Genomic DNA, 18,401 nt, shown 5'->3' with positions numbered 1-18,401 from the left:
AGACAATATAATCTTATACTGCTGTTCACATGTCCATGTTTTACTGGCAGATGACAAGGGCCAATACAAGTCTATGGGTCCGTGAAAAACAAATCCATGTGTCGTCTGTATTTAACATGGCAAAGTATAGGAAAAGCTTTGTAATTTATTTACTTGTCCATCACACAAAATCACTGCTGGTAAAAACAGACACAAGGACTGTATTCGGATGAGACCGATAACTTTTTTTCATGTGTGTGGTTAAACACAGATGTGTGAATGCGTCATTTTGCGTCATTTTCTGGAGGTGAAAACATTCATATTTTTTTTTAATGCAGAAGACGCTCTGGGAATCTCCTGTTCTCTAATGTTGTGTAATCCTGCACAGTCCTTTTTTCCCCATTGGTGGTCGTTTCCTAAATCTTGTTTCATTTTTTTTTTCCAAGCATTTTTTCGATGTTTTTTTTTTTTTTTTTTACACCCATTAAATGCTAGTGTTATTTTTTTATTTATTTATTTTTTTGGTGGAAACGATTACAAATCACACAAAAAAGAGGGATTTTTGGTTCTTACCATAAAATCTCTTTCTTGGAGCCTTCAATGGGGGACACAGGTAACCATGGGTGTATGCTGCTGTCACTAGGAGGCTGACACTATGCAAATAAAGAAGAAGTAGCTCCTCCTCGGCAGTATACACCCTCTGACAGGCACCAGGCAACTCAGTTGGTGCAAAAGCAGTAGTAGGAACAGGTAATCTAAAACTCAACCTATGTACCAACCCACAACAACGGCCCGTTGGCCAACACGGTACAACTTCAAGGGAGGGTGCTGTGTCCCCCAATGAAGGCTCCAAGAAAGAGACTTTACGGTAAGAACCAAAAATCCCTCTTTCTTTCTCGCCTCATAGGGGGACACAGGTAACCATGGGACGTCCAAAAGCAGTCCCTAGGGCGGGATATTCTGCAGAAAAAGAGGAGTTAGGTCAGCCGGTGAGAAACCGCCGCCTGCAGTATCCTCCTACCCAGGCTCGCGTCCGCGGAAGCCTGAGTATGCACCTTGTAGAATTTGACAAAGGTGTGAATGGATGACCACGTTGCGGCCTTGCAAACCTGCGAGGCCGAAGCTTGGTGACGAACTGCCCAGGAAGCTCCCACAGCCCGGGTAGAGTGAGCCTTCACCCCCGAAGGAGGCTGTTTGTCTTGGACATGGTATGCCTCCAGAACAGCCGAACGAATCCAACGAGCAATTGTGGACTTGTGTTACGCCGCCGCCTCCACCCGCTTCTCCCTGCTATACTTACCTGTCCTCGGCGTCCCGGCGCGGCTCTGCTGCTGCGGCGTCCCTCCTCCATCGCTCGCTCCCGTAGTCAGCTGATCGTCGGGTGCGCACGCACGTCAGATTCCGTTCTGCGCGTGCGCACCTCTAGTCTCTTCTACGCTGTCTGCCCGGTCCTCTCCATGATCCTGGAGGACCCTCGCCACCCGGAAGTAAGCTCTTGTGCTGCTATTTCTTCCGGTCTCATTCCTGCCTCTGTGCCTGATGTTCACTTGTGCCTTGCAAGTGCTTCTGGTCGCACATAATCTCTGTGCATCTTTTGTGCTCTGATCTTGTGTATTTGTCCTGTCTCTCCGCAGTCCTGCATCAGTGGCTTCCGTTCCTGAACCTCCAGTCTCGTCATCGTTCCTGCGTTTCCAGCTCTCCTTCTGTTTCCAGTGTTCCCGCGTCAGTCCCTGGTTTCCTGAAGTACCTGTCTCGTCTCTGTTCTGCGTTTCCAGCTCTCCTCGTGTTTCAGCTGTACCGTGTTCCCTCTTATCCCTGCCTCCCTCCTTTCCTCTTTGGTCCTCCAGCTTCCGTGGCGATAGTGGTGGTCCACCTGGTCAGCTCGTCCGTAAGGGGTTCGTCGTCACGGTCTCAGTGGGTCCACTTTTCTTCCCAAGATTCCTCACAACTTGGAGGCGGGGAGTCCCTTTCGACGCCCTTCCGAGACGACGAACAGAGAATCGGCCTGACGAAAGGAGGCAGTTCTGGCGAGGTAAATCCGGATAGCCTGACCACATCCAACACCTGAAGAGATTTCTCCAAAGGATGAATCGGGGAAGGGCACAACGAGGGGAGGACAATGTCCTCATTGATGTGAAAAGCCAAAACTACCTTTGGTAGGAAAGAAGGAACCGGACGAAGTACCACTTTGTCCTGATGCAGGACTAGAAAGGGAGAACGATGGGATAATGCCGCCAGCTCCGACACCCTTCTAATGGAGGTAATGGCGACCAAAAAGGCTACCTTCCAGGATAGAAGAGAGAAGGAAATGTCCTGAATCGGTTCAAAGGGCGCACGCTGGAGGGCGTCTAAGACGAGGTTGAGATCCCAAGGCTCGACAGGAGAATGATAAGGGGGAACTATATGAGCGACCCCCTGGATGAAGGTCCTCACCTAAGGCAGGGAGGCCAGGTCTCTTTGAAAAAGAATGGATAGAGCGGAGATCTGACCCTTCAAAGTGCTAAGGGAAAGACCCGAATCTAGACCCGTTTCAAGGAAGCTGAGAAGGGAAGGAAGGGAAAAGGTAATAGGAAACAGATTGTTGTCCTGACACTACCGGAAAAAGGCCTTCCAACATCTGTGGTAAATACGCAAGGAAGCCGGTTTTCTCGATCTTATCATAGTCTGGATGACGCTATGAGAAAAACCCGCGTTCTTCAGGACCGCGGACTCAACGGCCATACCGTTAAATTCAGAGACCGAGAATTCGGGTGGAAGAGGGGCCCCTGCGAAAGAATGTCCGGAAGATCCGGAAGCCTCCACGGAACGTCCGATAGCATGTTCACCAGTTCCGCATACCAGGCCCTGCGAGGCCAATCTGGAGCTACCAAGAGTGTGGGGACCCCCTCTGTCTTGATCTTTTTTACGACCCTTGGGATCAAGGGGAGGGGCGGGAACAGAAAGGGCATCTGGAACTGGGCCCACGAGATCACGAGAGCGTCGCATCTGACGGCCATCGGATCCCGAGATCTGGAAACGTACTGGGGGATCTTGTGGTTTGCCCGGGAGGCCATCAAGTCGACGTCTGGAACGCCCCACCGCTGGCAAATCTGGCTGAAGATTGCGGGAATAAGAGACCACTCGCCCGCCACGATGCCCTGGCGACTTAGAAAGTCGGCTTCCCAATTGTCCACCCCTGGGATGTGGACGGCTGACAGAGAGGGAACGTGACCCTCCGCCCAACGGAGAATTTTTGCCACTTCCGTCATGACTTGACTGCTGCGAGTCCCTCCCTGATGGTTTATGTATGCCACGGCTGTGGCATTGTCCGACTGAATGCGGACCGGCTTTCCCGAGAGGAGAGACTCCCAGCGGATGAGGGCTAGGAAGATGGCTCTGATTTCCAAGAGGTTGATAGGGAGGCACGCCTCCTGAGCAGTCGAGCAGCCCTGGACCGTGAGGCGGAGAAAGACCGCTCCCCAACCCTGGAGACTGGCATCGGTGGTGATCACCTGCCAACGGGGAGGGAGAAATTACCTCCCTCGCAGAATGGAGGTGGACAGCGTCCACCAAGAGAGAGACTGCTTCACCTTGGAAGAGAGGCGAAACGGACGGTCCAGGGAAAGCGGGTTCCTGTCCCAGGCCGACAGAAGGGCCAGCTGGAGGGGACGAGAGTGGAACTGAGCATAGGGGACCGATACCATAGGAGCGACCATTTTCCCCAGAACCCTCATGGCGAGGTGGAGGGACAGAGGGTTCGGGCCCTTTAGCGCTCTGACACCCCGACGAAGAGAAAGGAACTTCTCCTTGGGGAGGAAGACCCGAGCCCGAAAGGTGTCGAATTCCATGCCCAGGAACTCCAGACGCTGGGTTGGAATCAAGGAAGACTTCTGGTAGTTGATTATCCAGCCGAGGCGAACCAGCGTGTCCAGAGTAAGCTGGAGGCTCTGGCTGCAATCCCGACGGGATGAGCCCCTTGATCAAGAGGTCGTCGAGGTATGGGATTACCAGAATCCCTTTTGAAAGCAGAATGGCCATGACAGCTGCCATGACCTTCATAAAGACCCTGGGAGCAGATGCCAGCCCGAAAGGGAGGGCGGTGAACTGGTAATGATGCTCTTGGATCGCGAACCTGGAGATGAGGAACGCATCAGGATCCCTGGAAGAGTAGAGGGTCCTGGAAGAAGTCCTCCTTCCCGCGCCACGAGCTCCGGCGCAGAAGACGGCGTCGACCCCTAACCAGGGGGAGAGGGTCACTGGAGGTGACCGCCATCTTCCTCTCAGAGGAGAGGGATGAGAAGGGGAAACGGGCAGGACTGGCCACCGAAGAAGAAAGTCACCCTGAACACCCGAATGAGTGACAGGGGACAAAGTCCTGCCCAGCGGGTCTGAGAGGGTGCGATGTGGGTGATACCACACAGCTCTCTCGGTCGCTCAAAGTGGGGAAAACAGGGTGAGAAGAACTGCACCCTGTTACCCTGAAGAAAGAGTCTGAAAAAGAAAGGGGAAAAGGTTAATAAAACACAACAAATCCCTGTAAAAGAAATGCAGATCTGGTGTTAGATCCAGGTCCGCCTCCTACAGACACTAAGCAAAAACGGAGTAGCCTGGTGCCTGTAGGGTGTATACTGCCGGGGAGGAGTTACTTCTTCTTTATTTGCATAGTGTCAGCCTCCTAGTGACAGCAGCATACACCCATGGTTCCTGTGTCCCCCAATGAGGCGAGAAAGAAAAGCCAGGCGTCTTTTAGCCTTCCCATTGACTTGAGTTGTAAAGCATTGAGTGTCTTTCTATGCCTGAAGACTGCACATTACTTCTTTATGCTTTCAAAGAAGCCAACGCTTAAAATTGTCTAAGACGTGCAAAAACATATGCACAGAGTGTATTTTATTTTTTTTACATACAGATCAATAGGAAAATTCTTTTTAGCATTCTGCTAGAGTTTTTTACAACATTTTTCACTCATTAAAAACCCCCCCGACCAGAAAAAGATATCTTATGAACAAACACATAGTTATAGGAAAATTCAGTGACATCAAGTTTTTCAACTTTCAAACATATGATCATATTTCTTTACTTCCGCATTTGCCAGACGTCCTTAATGTCCATGAATGGAAACTTTATGGTTTCATCCTAAAACTAACCTGGACCTAATATTACTCACAATTGCACCCATTCTATGTAACCAGGCCAGTAGATTTTACCTACACAAAAATATTGTCAGGGCAGTAAGAAGATAAAGAATAAAGCAGAACGTTTTCTGTGATGGTTCTCCTAACGCTGACATACCTGTGCCCGCTCCACAGAGGTGTTTACCGATCCCAATTACTGGAAGTGGTTTCTGAACAAGACTAGGAACTCGATCTACATTGTAGAAAGAAAAAAACAAGTGTATATAATCTCATCATTGATCCCCCGAATACCGGTGATACCATACCAACCTAAACACAGGTGCTGGATGTCAATATGGAGTCTCTCAAAAGTCGACTTCCTCTGTTTTCCATCCACCTGTTGATACAACCACATCTCATTAACTTTCTATTTAGAAGGAACCTGTCAGCAGGATTGTGCACAGTGACCTACACACAGTGTCAGGTCCACGCCATTATACTGATTACAATGATACCTTGGCTGATGAAATCTGTCTTGTGGTTGTTGTTTAATCCGTATTTTCAGTTTTGAGTTAATTATGTGCTCGTGCCCCGGGGCGGCCTAGGGGGGGGGGTCTTCATGTGGTGCTCTGATTAGGTATTCATGTGCATGGCCTCTGACAGGTCACTGATCCCTCACTGACCTGCCCCCTAGTTTACATAATGAATACTATCTATATATTGAAAAAATAAATCCCTTTCTGCAGGCAGGCTGTGGCGCCTGCACTGCAGCATGATCGCATCTATAATGTGTATTTACCATATATACTCGAGTATAAGCCGACCCCCCCCTAATTTTGCCACAAAAAACAGGAAAACTTAATGACTCGAGTATAAGCCTAGGGTAGGAAATGCAGCAACTACTGGTAAATTAAAAAAATAAAAATAGATACCAATAAAAGTAAAATTAATTGAGACATCAGTAGGTTAAGTGTTTTTGAATATCCATAATGAATCAGGAGCCCCATATAATGCTCCATACAGTTAATGATGGGCCCCATAAGATGCTCCATACAAAATACGCCCCATAAGGTGCTCCATAGAAACATTTGCCCCATACAATGCTGCATAAAGGTTGATGGCCCCATAAAATGCTCCATAGATTATGCCCCATAAAATGCTCCATATAGAATGCCCCATAAAATGCTCCACAGATTATGCCCCATAAGATGCTCCACCCATTATGCCCCATAAGATGCTCCATACATTATGCCCCATAAGATGCTCCACACATTATACCCCATAAGATGCTCCACACATTATGCCCCATAAGATGCTCCACACATTATACCCCATAAGATGCTCCACACATTATACCCCATAAGATGCTCCACACATTATGCCCCATAAGATGCTCCACACATTATACCCCATAAGATGCTCCACACATTATGCCCCATAAGATGCTCCACACATTATGCCCCATAAGATGCTCCATACATTATGCCCCATATGCTGCTGCTGCGATTAACATAAAAAAAATCACATACTCACCTCTCTTCGCTCAGGCCCCCAGCACTTGCGATATTCACCTTCCCCGTTCCACCGCTGTGCACCGCTCTGTCTTCCATCCTCTGCACTGACTGTTCAGGCAGAGGGCGGCGCGCACACTAACTACGTCATCGCACCCATTGACCTGAACAATCACAGCCAGAGGACGGAAGACAGAGCGGCGCACAGCGGTGGAACGGGGAGAGGTGAATATCGCGCAATGCTCACCCTCCCCTGTTATACTCACCTGCTCCCGGCGTGGTCCCTGGCAGAGTCTCACTGTCAGATGGTCTCTGGGAGCCGGCGGCGTCTTCCTATGTTCAGTTGTCACGTACCGCTCATTAAAGTAATGAAAATGCGTCCATATTCATTACTTTAATGAGCGGTACCACGTGACCACTGAACACAGGAAGAGCTGCCCGGAGACCATTGGACATGCAGGGACCACGCCAGGAGCAGGTGAATATGTGACAGCCGCCACTCCCCCTCTCCCGCCAACCCCCTGGGACAAAGACTCGAGTATAAGCCGAGAAGGGCACTTTCAGTCTAAAAAAGTGCGCTGAAAATCTCAGCTTATACTCGAGTATATACGGGAATTCTTTTCTTTGAAGGTGTCCATGAATTCATTAAAAAAAAAAAAAAAAAAAAAAATCAGTTTGCAAATGGTGCCGACCGTGCCTGCACAGTAGCAGCTATCTGCGATCCGATATATGCTACTGCGCAGGTGGTGCCATCTTGCTAGAAAAATAAAATGTCTCCACTAATATGGTGCCGGCCGCGCCTGCGGAGTAGTGTCTATCAGCAATCCAATAGATGCTACTGCGCAGGTGCCTCTATCTTGGAGGCTTTTTTTTCTTCTCCACAATCAAATAAAAGAATTAAATACACAATATAGATGCAATCATGCTGCAGTGCAGATATATACAGTGGGGCAAAAAAGTATTTAGTCAGTCAGCAATAGTGCAAGTTCCACCACTTAAAAAGATGAGAGGCGTCTGTAATTTACATCATAGGTAGACCTCAACTATGGGAGACAAACTGAGAAAAAAAAATCCAGAAAATCACATTGTCTGTTTTTTTATCATTTTATTTGCATATTATGGTGGAAAATAAGTACCGTATATACTCGAGTATAAGCCGAGATTTTCAGCCCAAATTTTTGGGCTGAAAGTGCCCCCTCGGCTTATACTCGAGTCACGGTCGGCGGTGGGGTCGGCGGGTGAGGGGGAGAGGGCGCTGAGGCATACTTACCTAGTCCCGGCGATCCTGTCACTCCCCCTGCCCGTCCCACGGTCTCCGGGTGCAGCAGCCTCTTCCCCTGAGCGGTCACGTGGGACCGCTCATTAGAGAAATGAATAGGCTGCTCCACCTCCCATAGGGGCGGAGCCGCCTATTCATTTCTCTAATGAAGCGGTGCCGGTGACCGCTGACAGAGGAAGAGGCTGCGGCACCGAAGACAGGCAGGGGGAAGGAGCGGGATGCCGGGAGCAGGTAAGTATGACATATTCACCTGTCCTCGTTCCTGTTCCACACGCCGGGCGCTGTCTCCATCTTCCCGGCGTCTCTCCTCACTGACTGCAGGCAGAGGGCGCGATGACGCATATAGTGTGCGCGCCGCCCTCTGCCTGATCAGTCAGTGCAGGGAGACGCCGGGAAGATGGCGCCGAGGAGCTGCAAGAGAGGTGAGTATGTGTTTTATTATTTTTATTGCAGCAGCAGCAGCACAGCTATGGGGCAATAATGGACGGTGCAGAGCACTATATGGCACAGCTATGGGGCAGTAATGGTGCAGAGCACTATATGGCACAGCTATGGGGCAGTAATGGTGCAGAGCACTGTATGGCACAGCTATGGGGCAATAATGGTGCAGAGCACTATATGGCAGAGCTATGGGGCAATAATGGTGCAGAGCACTGTATGGCACAGCTATGGGGCAATAATGGTGCAGAGCACTATATGGCAGAGCTATGGGGCAATAATGGTGCAGAGCACTGTATGGCACAGCTATGGGGCAATAATGGTGCAGAGCACTATATGGCACAGCTATGGGGCAATAATGAACAGTGCAGAGCACTATATGGCACAGCTATGGGGCAATAATGGACGGTGCAGAGCACTGTATGGCACAGCTATGGGGCAATAATGGTGCAGAGCACTATGGCACAGCTATGGGGCAATAATGGTGCAGAGCACTATATGGCACAGCTATGGGGCAGTAATGGTGCAGAGCACTGTATGGCACAGCTATGGGGCAATAATGGTGCAGAGCACTATATGGCACAGCTATGGGGCAGTAATGGTGCAGAGCACTGTATGGCACAGCTATGGGGCAATAATGGTGCAGAGCACTATATGGCAGAGCTATGGGGCAATAATGGTGCAGAGCACTGTATGGCACAGCTATGGGGCAATAATGGTGCAGAGCACTATATGGCAGAGCTATGGGGCAATAATGGTGCAGAGCACTGTATGGCACAGCTATGGGGCAATAATGGTGCAGAGCACTATATGGCACAGCTATGGGGCAATAATGAACAGTGCAGAGCACTATATGGCACAGCTATGGGGCAATAATGGACGGTGCAGAGCACTGTATGGCACAGCTATGGGGCAATAATGGTGCAGAGCACTATGGCACAGCTATGGGGCAATAATGGTGCAGAGCACTATATGGCACAGCTATGGGGCAGTAATGGTGCAGAGCACTGTATGGCACAGCTATGGGGCAATAATGGTGCAGAGCACTATATGACACAGCTATGGGGCAATAATGGTGCAGAGCACTATATGGCACAGCTATGGGGCAATAATGGACGGTGCAGAGCACTGTATGGCACAGCTATGGGGCAATAATGGTGCAGAGCACTATATGGCACAGCTATGGGGCAATAATGGTGCAGAGCACTATATGGCACAGCTATGGGGCAATAATGAACAGTGCAGAGCACTATATGGCACAGCTATGGGGCAATAATGGACGGTGCAGAGCACTGTATGGCACAGCTATGGGGCAATAATGGTGCAGAGCACTATGGCACAGCTATGGGGCAATAATGGTGCAGAGCACTATATGGCACAGCTATGGGGCAGTAATGGTGCAGAGCACTGTATGGCACAGCTATGGGGCAATAATGGTGCAGAGCACTATATGACACAGCTATGGGGCAATAATGGTGCAGAGCACTATATGGCACAGCTATGGGGCAATAATGGACGGTGCAGAGCACTGTATGGCACAGCTATGGGGCAATAATGGTGCAGAGCACTATGGCACAGCTATGGGGGAATAATGGTGCAGAGCACTATATGGCACAGCTATGGGGCAGTAATGGTGCAGAGCACTGTATGGCACAGCTATGGGGCAATAATGGTGCAGAGCACTATATGACACAGCTATGGGGCAATAATGGTGCAGAGCACTGTATGGCACAGCTATGGGGCAATAATGGACGGTGCAGAGCACTATATGGCACAGCTACGGGGCAATAATGGTGCAGAGCACTGTATGGCACAGCTATGGGGCAATAATGGTGCAGAGCACTATATGGCACAGCTATGGGGCAATAATGAACGGTGCAGAGCACTATATGGCACAGCTATGGGGCAATAATGAACGGTGCAGAGCACTATATGGCACAGCTATGGGGCAATAATGGTGCAGAGCACTATATGGCACAGCTATGGGGCCATAATGAACAGTATGGAGCATCTATTTTTATTTTTGAAATTCACCGGTAGCTGCTGCATTTTCCACCCTAGGCTTATACTCGAGTCAATAAGTTTTCCCAGTTTTTTGTGGCAAAATTAGGGGGGTCGGCTTATACTCGGGTCGGCTTATACTCGAGTATATACGGTATTTGGTCAGAAACAATCAATCAAGATTTCTGGCTCTCACAGACCTGTAACTTCTTCTTTAAGAGTCTCCTCTTTCCTCCACTCATTACCTGTAGTAATGGCACCTGTTTAAACTTGTTATCAGTATAAAAAGACACCTGTGCACACCCTCAAACAGTCTGACTCCAAACTCCACTATGGTGAAGACCAAAGAGCTGTCAAAGGACACCAGAAACAAAATTGTAGCCCTGCACCAGGCTGGGAAGACTGAATCTGCAATAGCCAACCAGCTTGGAGTGAAGAAATCAACAGTGGGAGCAATAATTAGAAAATGGAAGACATTCAAGACCACTGATAATCTCCCTCGATCTGGGGCTCCACGCAAAATCCCACCCCGTGGGGTCAGAATGATCACAAGAACGGTGAGCAAAAATCCCAGAACCACGCGGGGGGACCTAGTGAATGAACTGCAGAGAGCTGGGACCAATGTAACAAGGCCTACCATAAGTAACACACTACGCCACCATGGACTCAGATCCTGCAGTGCCAGACGTGTCCCACTGCTTAAGCCAGTACATGTCCGGGCCCGTCTGAAGTTTGCTAGAGAGCATTTGGATGATCCAGAGGAGTTTTGGGAGAATGTCCTATGGTCTGATGAAACCAAACTGGAACTGTTTGGTAGAAACACAACTTGTCGTGTTTGGAGGAAAAAGAATACTGAGTTGCATCCATCAAACACCATACCTACTGTAAAGCATGGTGGTGGAAACATCATGCTTTGGGGCTGTTTCTCTGCAAAGGGGCCAGGACGACTGATCCGGGTACATGAAAGAATGAATGGGGCCATGTATCGTGAGATTTTGAGTGCAAACCTCCTTCCATCAGCTAGGGCATTGAAGATGAAACGTGGCTGGGTCTTTCAACATGACAATGATCCAAAGCACACCGCCAGGGCAACGAAGGAGTGGCTTCGTAAGAAGCATTTCAAGGTGCTGGAGTGGCCTAGCCAGTCTCCAGATCTCAACCCTATAGAAAACCTTTGGAGGGAGTTGAAAGTCCGTGTTGCCAAGCGAAAAGCCAAAAACATCACTGCTCTAGAGGAGATCTGCATGGAGGAATGGGCCAACATACCAACAACAGTGTGTGGCAACCTTGTGAAGACTTACAGAAAACGTTTGACCTCTGTCATTGCCAACAAAGGATAAATTACAAAGTATTGAGATGAAATTTTGTTTCTGACCAAATACTTATTTTCCACCATAATATGCAAATAAAATGATAAAAAAACAGACAATGTGATTTTCTGGATTTTTTTTTCTCAGTTTGTCTCCCATAGTTGAGGTCTACCTATGATGTAAATTACAGACGCCTCTCATCTTTTTAAGTGGTGGAACTTGCACTATTGCTGACTGACTAAATACTTTTTTGCCCCACTGTATATATAATATTCATTATGTAAACTAGGGGGCAGGTCAGTGAGAGATCAGTGACCTGTCAGAAGCCATACATATGAATACCTAATCAGAGTACCACATGAAGACCCCCCACAGGCCACCCCGAAGCACGAGCATATCATTAACTCAAAACTGAAAATAAAGATTACACAACAACCACAAGACGGATTTCATCAACCAAGGCATAATTTTAATCAGTATAACGGCGCCAGCCTGATGCTGTGTGTAGATTACTGTGCACAATCCTGCCGACAGGTTCCCTTTAAATTATCTGATTCTAGTCCACATAAAATTGCAGAATATAAAGGGAAACTTCCTCAGGAATGGTGTATGCATATAACCTTATACAGTTAATTGTGAAGAATAGAAAACCCATCAAAATTCCCCAAATGATATCAGCATAACATGATTAAACCCTCTGCGTGCCTACATGTGACAGCCATGTCAGTCTCATCACTATTAACCCCTTCCCGACATGTGACGTAATAGTACGTCACATGTCGGGACCCCCGCTTTGATGTGCGCTCCGGCGGTGAGCGCACATCAAAGTCGCGACATGTCAGCTGTTTTTTACAGCTGACATGTGCGCGCAATAGCGGCGGGTGAAATCGCGATCACCCGCCGCTATTAACTAGTTAAATGCCGCTGTCAAACTCAGACAGCGGCATTTAACTACCGCATCCGGCCGTGCGGCCGGATATGAGCGCATCGCCGACCCCTGTCACATGATCGGGGGTCGGCGATGCTTGTGCATTGTAACCATAGAGGTCCTGGAGACCTCTATGGTTACTGATCGCCGGTGGCTGTGAGCGCCCCCCTGTGGTCGGCGCTCACAGCACACCTGCATTTTAGCTACATAACAGCGATCTGATGATCGCTGTTATGTAGCAGAGCCGATCGGGCTGTGCCTGCTTCTAGCCTCCCATGGAGGCTATAGAAGCATGGTAAAAGTGAAAAAAAAAAGTAAAAAAAAATGTGAAAAAAATAAAAAAAATATAAAAGTTTAAATCACCCCCCTTTCGCCCCAATCAAAATAAATCAATAAAAAAAAAGCCCAACCTACACATATTTGGTATCGCCGTGTTCAGAATCGCCCGATCTATCAATAAAAAAAAAGCATTAACCTGATCGCTAAACGGCGTAATGAAAAAAAAAATCGAAACGCCAGATTTACGTTTTTTTGGTCGCCACGACATTGCATTAAAATGCAATAACGGGCGATCAAAAGAACGTATCTGCACCGAAATGCTATCATTAAAAATGCCAGCTCGGCACGCAAAAAATAAGCCCTCACCCGACCCCAGATCACGAAAAATGGAGACGCTACGGGTATCGGAAAATGGCGCAATTTTATTTATTTATTTTTTTGCAAAGTTTGGAATTTTTTTTCACCACTTAGGTAAAAAAGAACCTAGTCATGTTTGGTGTCTATGAACTCGTACTGACCTGGAGAATCATAATGGCAGGTCAGTTTTAGCATTTAGTGAACCTAGCAAAATAGGCAAGCAAAAAACAAGTGTGGGATTGCACTTTTTTTGCAATTTCACTGCACTTGGAATTTTTTTCCCGTTTTCTAGTACACGACATGGTAAAACCAATGATGTCGTTCAAAAGTACAACTCGTCCCGCAAAAAATGAGCCCTCACATGGCCAAATTGACAGAAAAATAAAAAAGTTATGGCTCTGGGAAGGAGGGGAGCGAAAAACGAAAACGGAAAAACGGAAAAAGCTCCGGGGGTGAAGGGGTTAACAACATTACCAATTTGATATAGGGTAGCCCGGTGGCTCAGTGGTTAGCACCCTTATGGAAGCCTTATTATTGCGCTACACAAGACATAGTAGCACCGCTATGTACGGGATTCAGATTCCGTGGAGAAGATCATTTACCTGAGGGATTGTGTGTCTCACAGAAAACCTGTATATTATTAAAGGGTAACCATCCCATCGTTTTAACTTTTATTCTGTGGACTTACGATACTGCCGCGCTACTGACTTCAAAACTAAAAGGGTTAAAGAAAATAGAACGAAGTGACAGGGATTTGGGATAATTAGCCGGTTACTTAACAGATAAATCAAAATGCAGAGTCACAAATGAAAACAAACATACCATAGGATAGGAATGATAGTTAATGCATATATATTTCTATATATTCAAAATAAAATATATAAAATGGAACAAATAACTAATCCAATTTAGACAGTCCTGCATGTGAAGTCATGTGAAGATGCGTAGGTGCTTTTCACCTGACTGCTATGATGGCGGAGTGCTGTTCCCCGTGAATCCACTGTGGAACCTTAGTGAGAGGGTGCAAGCTTGTAAAGAGCAATGCATTTGCGAAATTAGATTAGATATTTCTTTCATTATATATATTTTGTTCTTTGGTATATATAAAAATCATGATCATCCCAAATTCCCGTCACTTTATTCTATTTTCTTTAACCGTTTTGGTTTTGAAGTCAGTAGAGTGACAGCATCGTATGCTCACTCATTAATGCCCCTCCACGGGCTCGCACACAGGACCTGCTTTCTGTCTGCTGCTTTTTGACTTCTCACACCATCATCAGGGTGCTAGTAGATTTTTATTTTCTCCTACTTTTTATTACACAAATCTACAGTAGACATGAAAAAATTAACTTTGTAATATATATTATGAGAGAAATCTGCTTCTTTCAGAATTCTCAAGTTGCATGTTTAAGGAATTTTTAAATGACAGACAGAAACAGATCACTAGTAGCTGTCATCACCTATGTAGCGGGAAAAGGGGAGAAGCTAGAAGCAGAGCTCCTCCCTCATGTATAGAATCTTACTAGTAGTAACTGTTTCCTATGTAGCAGGGAAAGGGGAGGAGCTAGAAGCAGAGCTCCTCCTTCATGTCTAGCATCTTACTAGTAGTAACTGTTGTTTCCTATGTAGCGGGAAAAGGGGAGGAGCTAGAAGCAGAGCTCCTCCCTCATGTATAGAATCTTACTAGTAGTAACTGTTTCCTATGTAGCGGGAAAAGGGGAGGAGCTAGAAGCAGAGCTCCTCCCTCATGTATAGAATCTTACTAGTAGTAACTGTTGTTTCTTATGTAGCGGGAAAAGGGGAGGAGCTAGAAGCAGAGCTCCTCCCTCATGTATAGAATCTTACTAGTAGTAATTGTTTCCTATGTAGTGGGAAAAGGGGAGGAGCTAGAAGCAAAGCTCCTCCCTCATGTATAGAATTATAGAATCTTACTTGTAGTAACTGTTTCCTATGTAGTGGGAAAAGGGGAGGAGCTAGAAGCAGAGCTCCTCCCTCATGTATAGAGTCTTACTAGTAGTAACTCATCTCCTATCTCAGTCAAGTAACAATCTGTCTTCACTGAATATACATGTTACTCAGAAATTGAGAATTTTGAGTGACTGATCTTATGTTCACATGTACTAATGTTCCAAGAAATAAAAGGTTAAAATGACAATTACTCTTTCAACATTATCTGTAATGCTTTTGCAGCAAATTATCATAAGAATGATTTTTAAAAAATGACATGACAATGAAAGGAATGATTAACGGGTAAGTTTGTCCAACATGGAAATTTATGAAACTTTGCAAATCACTTTATTAGAGGATTTGTCATAATTCCTGTAAAAAAAAGTTGCATATAATTGGCTTCCTAATCCCTACTTTCTCCAGTCTACTTGCCTGCCTTTGCTTTTTATCTTTTATCTCCTGACCTGAATTCTATAGCCTCCTAGGCACATATGAGGCTGTAGACCCATGGCTGACTGACGGATGTGTGAATGTGCTGTCTCTGGGGATTAGCTGCTGCAGGAGGTTGTTCTGATAAGCAGAACACTCGGAGGAGACAGCTGCTGACCCTTCCCCACTGCCATCATCTGTACTCCAAATGAGTATGAACTGATATCAATGCAGCTAACGGCATGCAAATGGGCTGGGGAACAGCAGGAGTTTGGAAACCACTCGCATGCAATTCTTCTCTAGGACTGCATTCAAATCCACCAATAAAGTGATCTGCAAAGCTTCATAACTGGATGTAGATGTCACAAGCGGCTGGCTGTAGTGGTTACGAGCGCTGTAGGTGTGATATCACCAGTGCAGCCTGGGCTCAGCGGCAGTGTCGATGGTACAAGCTGTTGAGTCGAGCGATTGGCTGCAGCGCTACCAAGTGCTGTAGCTGTGACGTCATTGTCATTAGAAGTCACCTATAGTGTTATTGGATGAGCACAAAAATACTAACTGCAGTTTTTTACTGGATTTGTTAGGCAGACAGCGTGCACATTCTCACCTTAAACCTGGTTGTGGATCTTTCCACCAGAAGAAAATGGACATTTTCAGCGTCTTGAGTGGCGATATTCACCCAATGTGACAACTTTCCTCTGCCTGCTCCAAACTCTACAAAACAACGAGACTGGCCAAGCAAATCTAGTCTTTCCAAGTGACCCAAAATAGAACCCTGCGAAAAGAAAAGTATTTATTACCCCTCCGGCTACACCGAGAACATGTCATACAATGCTGATCAAGCAACGTGGAAAATATTATACGCAATGTACAAGATGTAACAACAAGGTGCACACAAAACCAAGACCTATACAAAATGTATGCAAGATATATGTTTATACTAGCACAAGAGCTGTGGCTTCGCTCGCGGAAAAATGATATGTTAAACTGTTGGTTACACCTGCTAAGGTTACATTTTCAGTTTCAACCTGAAGTTGACATCTTCAACGTTTAAAATTAGTTTTTTTCAAGTCTTCTTGTTTGGTAGTTTGGCGTTAACAGTTTATTTTTTTTTTTACAAACTTGTAATAGTGAGGCGAACAGCAACTACTTTTGAACCAATTTTTAATACATATTAAAATGTAGTCTCCGTTTAAAAACACATAAAAAATTAAGGTGGAGACAGCATAGGTCAATCGTTCCCCCCACTCTCCCCAACGTAACCCGTCAGGGGTTAATGGACAAAAGGATTAAGATTGATTTACAGATACCAAAAAGCACAATAGACAGTTGTGTAACGTTCTTCATTTTACCTTCAGGTGCATATATGAAAAGATTTTTGGGGTCCCCACCCTAGTGCAAGCAACGTGAAAAACAAGGGCGCTCCAAATGAATACCGATTACCTTAAGTGATTGACCTTGAGCTTTGTTTACAGTCAAAAAATGGAAGGGCATGTCACCTGGTGGCAAGGGGATACGCGGAATGGAAATATTTCCTCCCTTAGAGTTTCCCATAAGAATAGTGGCTTCAATAATGTTGGGAATAAGGACTCAACACACAACCTTGTGCAGTTACACGATTTTGGTGGGTCAAGGTTCCTAAGCAACATTATAGGTGCTCCTATTTTTAAAGTGAGCCTGACATTCAGGAAGGCGCCACAGAATTCAGGAACTCCAATGGGTACATTACAGCTTGTTCACTATCCATGACTGAATCAATGGACATGTATGGGGTTGCAGGACAGGACAGTCTTCCCTGTATTTGTAGATTTATGGAGCTGACACTATCGTTTTTAGGTGCTAGGATTGAATGTTCACAAATCCACCGATGGTTGTTAAAATGGTTACAAATATCAGGGAAAACTTGGTCAATAACCACCACTACTAAAGACATTATTTTGCAAAAGTTTTCCAAAAAGGAAATTAAGACAGTAGCGGAATCTGTAGGGAACCTGTCATTTCCAAAGCATAGTAGGTGGTGTGTAAATTTGTCTGCAGTAGTATTTCCCATCAAGTGAACCAATATATTACTAGTCAGAGTAAGCTTCTAAATATGTCTCCATACATAACATTTTAAACAGGTATTCGGGTCGCCTGCTGGTGTTGCTCCCTTAGGAACAGGTAACGTTTGGCAGAAGTCACATGCAAAAAGTACAATTCCCCCCATTAAGCAACTGGATCCCCGCAGATATTTCAAGGTGTGATTGAGGGCCTCCAGCTTTCTTGGGTGCCATAGTACATTTGTACCATAATACTTTAACTTTCCCTGAGCCCTTAGTGATATTAAAGACTGGAGTTTCCAATAGCGCTACATTCAAGGGCAATCCTAGTGCTGAAAGAGCCATGCGCCCTCCATCTAAGTATCCATCGAGTATGTACTGTTTGTTTTTTTTGGTAACCAGGGTAAACATCGGGTTACTAAGCGCGGCCCTGCGCTTAGTAACCCGATGTTTACCCTGGTTACCCGGGTGCTGCAGGGGGACTTCGGCATCGTTGAAGACAGTCGTTCCCCTGATCGTTGGTCGCTGGAGAGAGCTGTCTGTGTGACAGCTCCCCAGCGACCACACAGCGACGCTGCAGCGATCAGCATCGTTGTCTGTATCGCTGCAGCGTCGCTGTGTGAGACGGGGCCTTAAGAGTGGCCACAATCCCAGACAATGAAATGCTTTTGTTTGAGCGAATTTCTGAGAGCAACAAAGTGGCCATGGGCTTTAAAGGTTGGCATAAATCTGGCTTCCTTGAGTCCAGTTATCATACCAAAGGAAGTCATCTGGAAAGATGAACTGTACCTCCTAATACTTTGCAGAGAATGCC

At 46.4% G+C, this 18,401-nt stretch overlaps 1 protein-coding gene across 2 annotated transcripts in view; it reads right to left on the bottom strand.

Annotated features, from left to right (window-relative positions):
* Positions 1–18,401, bottom strand: part of TRMT13 (tRNA methyltransferase 13) — a 43,187-nt gene that overhangs the window by 2,102 nt on the left and 22,684 nt on the right. For both annotated transcript variants that reach the window (XM_077277183.1, XM_077277182.1), the window contains 3 exons: positions 16,156–16,323; positions 5,400–5,466; positions 5,248–5,322 (listed from right to left, as the gene is read on the bottom strand). In XM_077277183.1, the coding sequence (XP_077133298.1) occupies positions 5,248–5,322; positions 5,400–5,466; positions 16,156–16,323 (310 nt within the window). The remainder of the gene's footprint in view (positions 1–5,247; positions 5,323–5,399; positions 5,467–16,155; positions 16,324–18,401) is intronic.

The sequence above is a fragment of the Ranitomeya variabilis genome, chromosome 8 (genome assembly GCF_051348905.1).
Source record: "Ranitomeya variabilis isolate aRanVar5 chromosome 8, aRanVar5.hap1, whole genome shotgun sequence".
NCBI classification, from domain to species: Eukaryota; Metazoa; Chordata; class Amphibia; order Anura; family Dendrobatidae; genus Ranitomeya; species Ranitomeya variabilis.
This window is presented reverse-complemented; position numbering and strand designations above follow the sequence as displayed.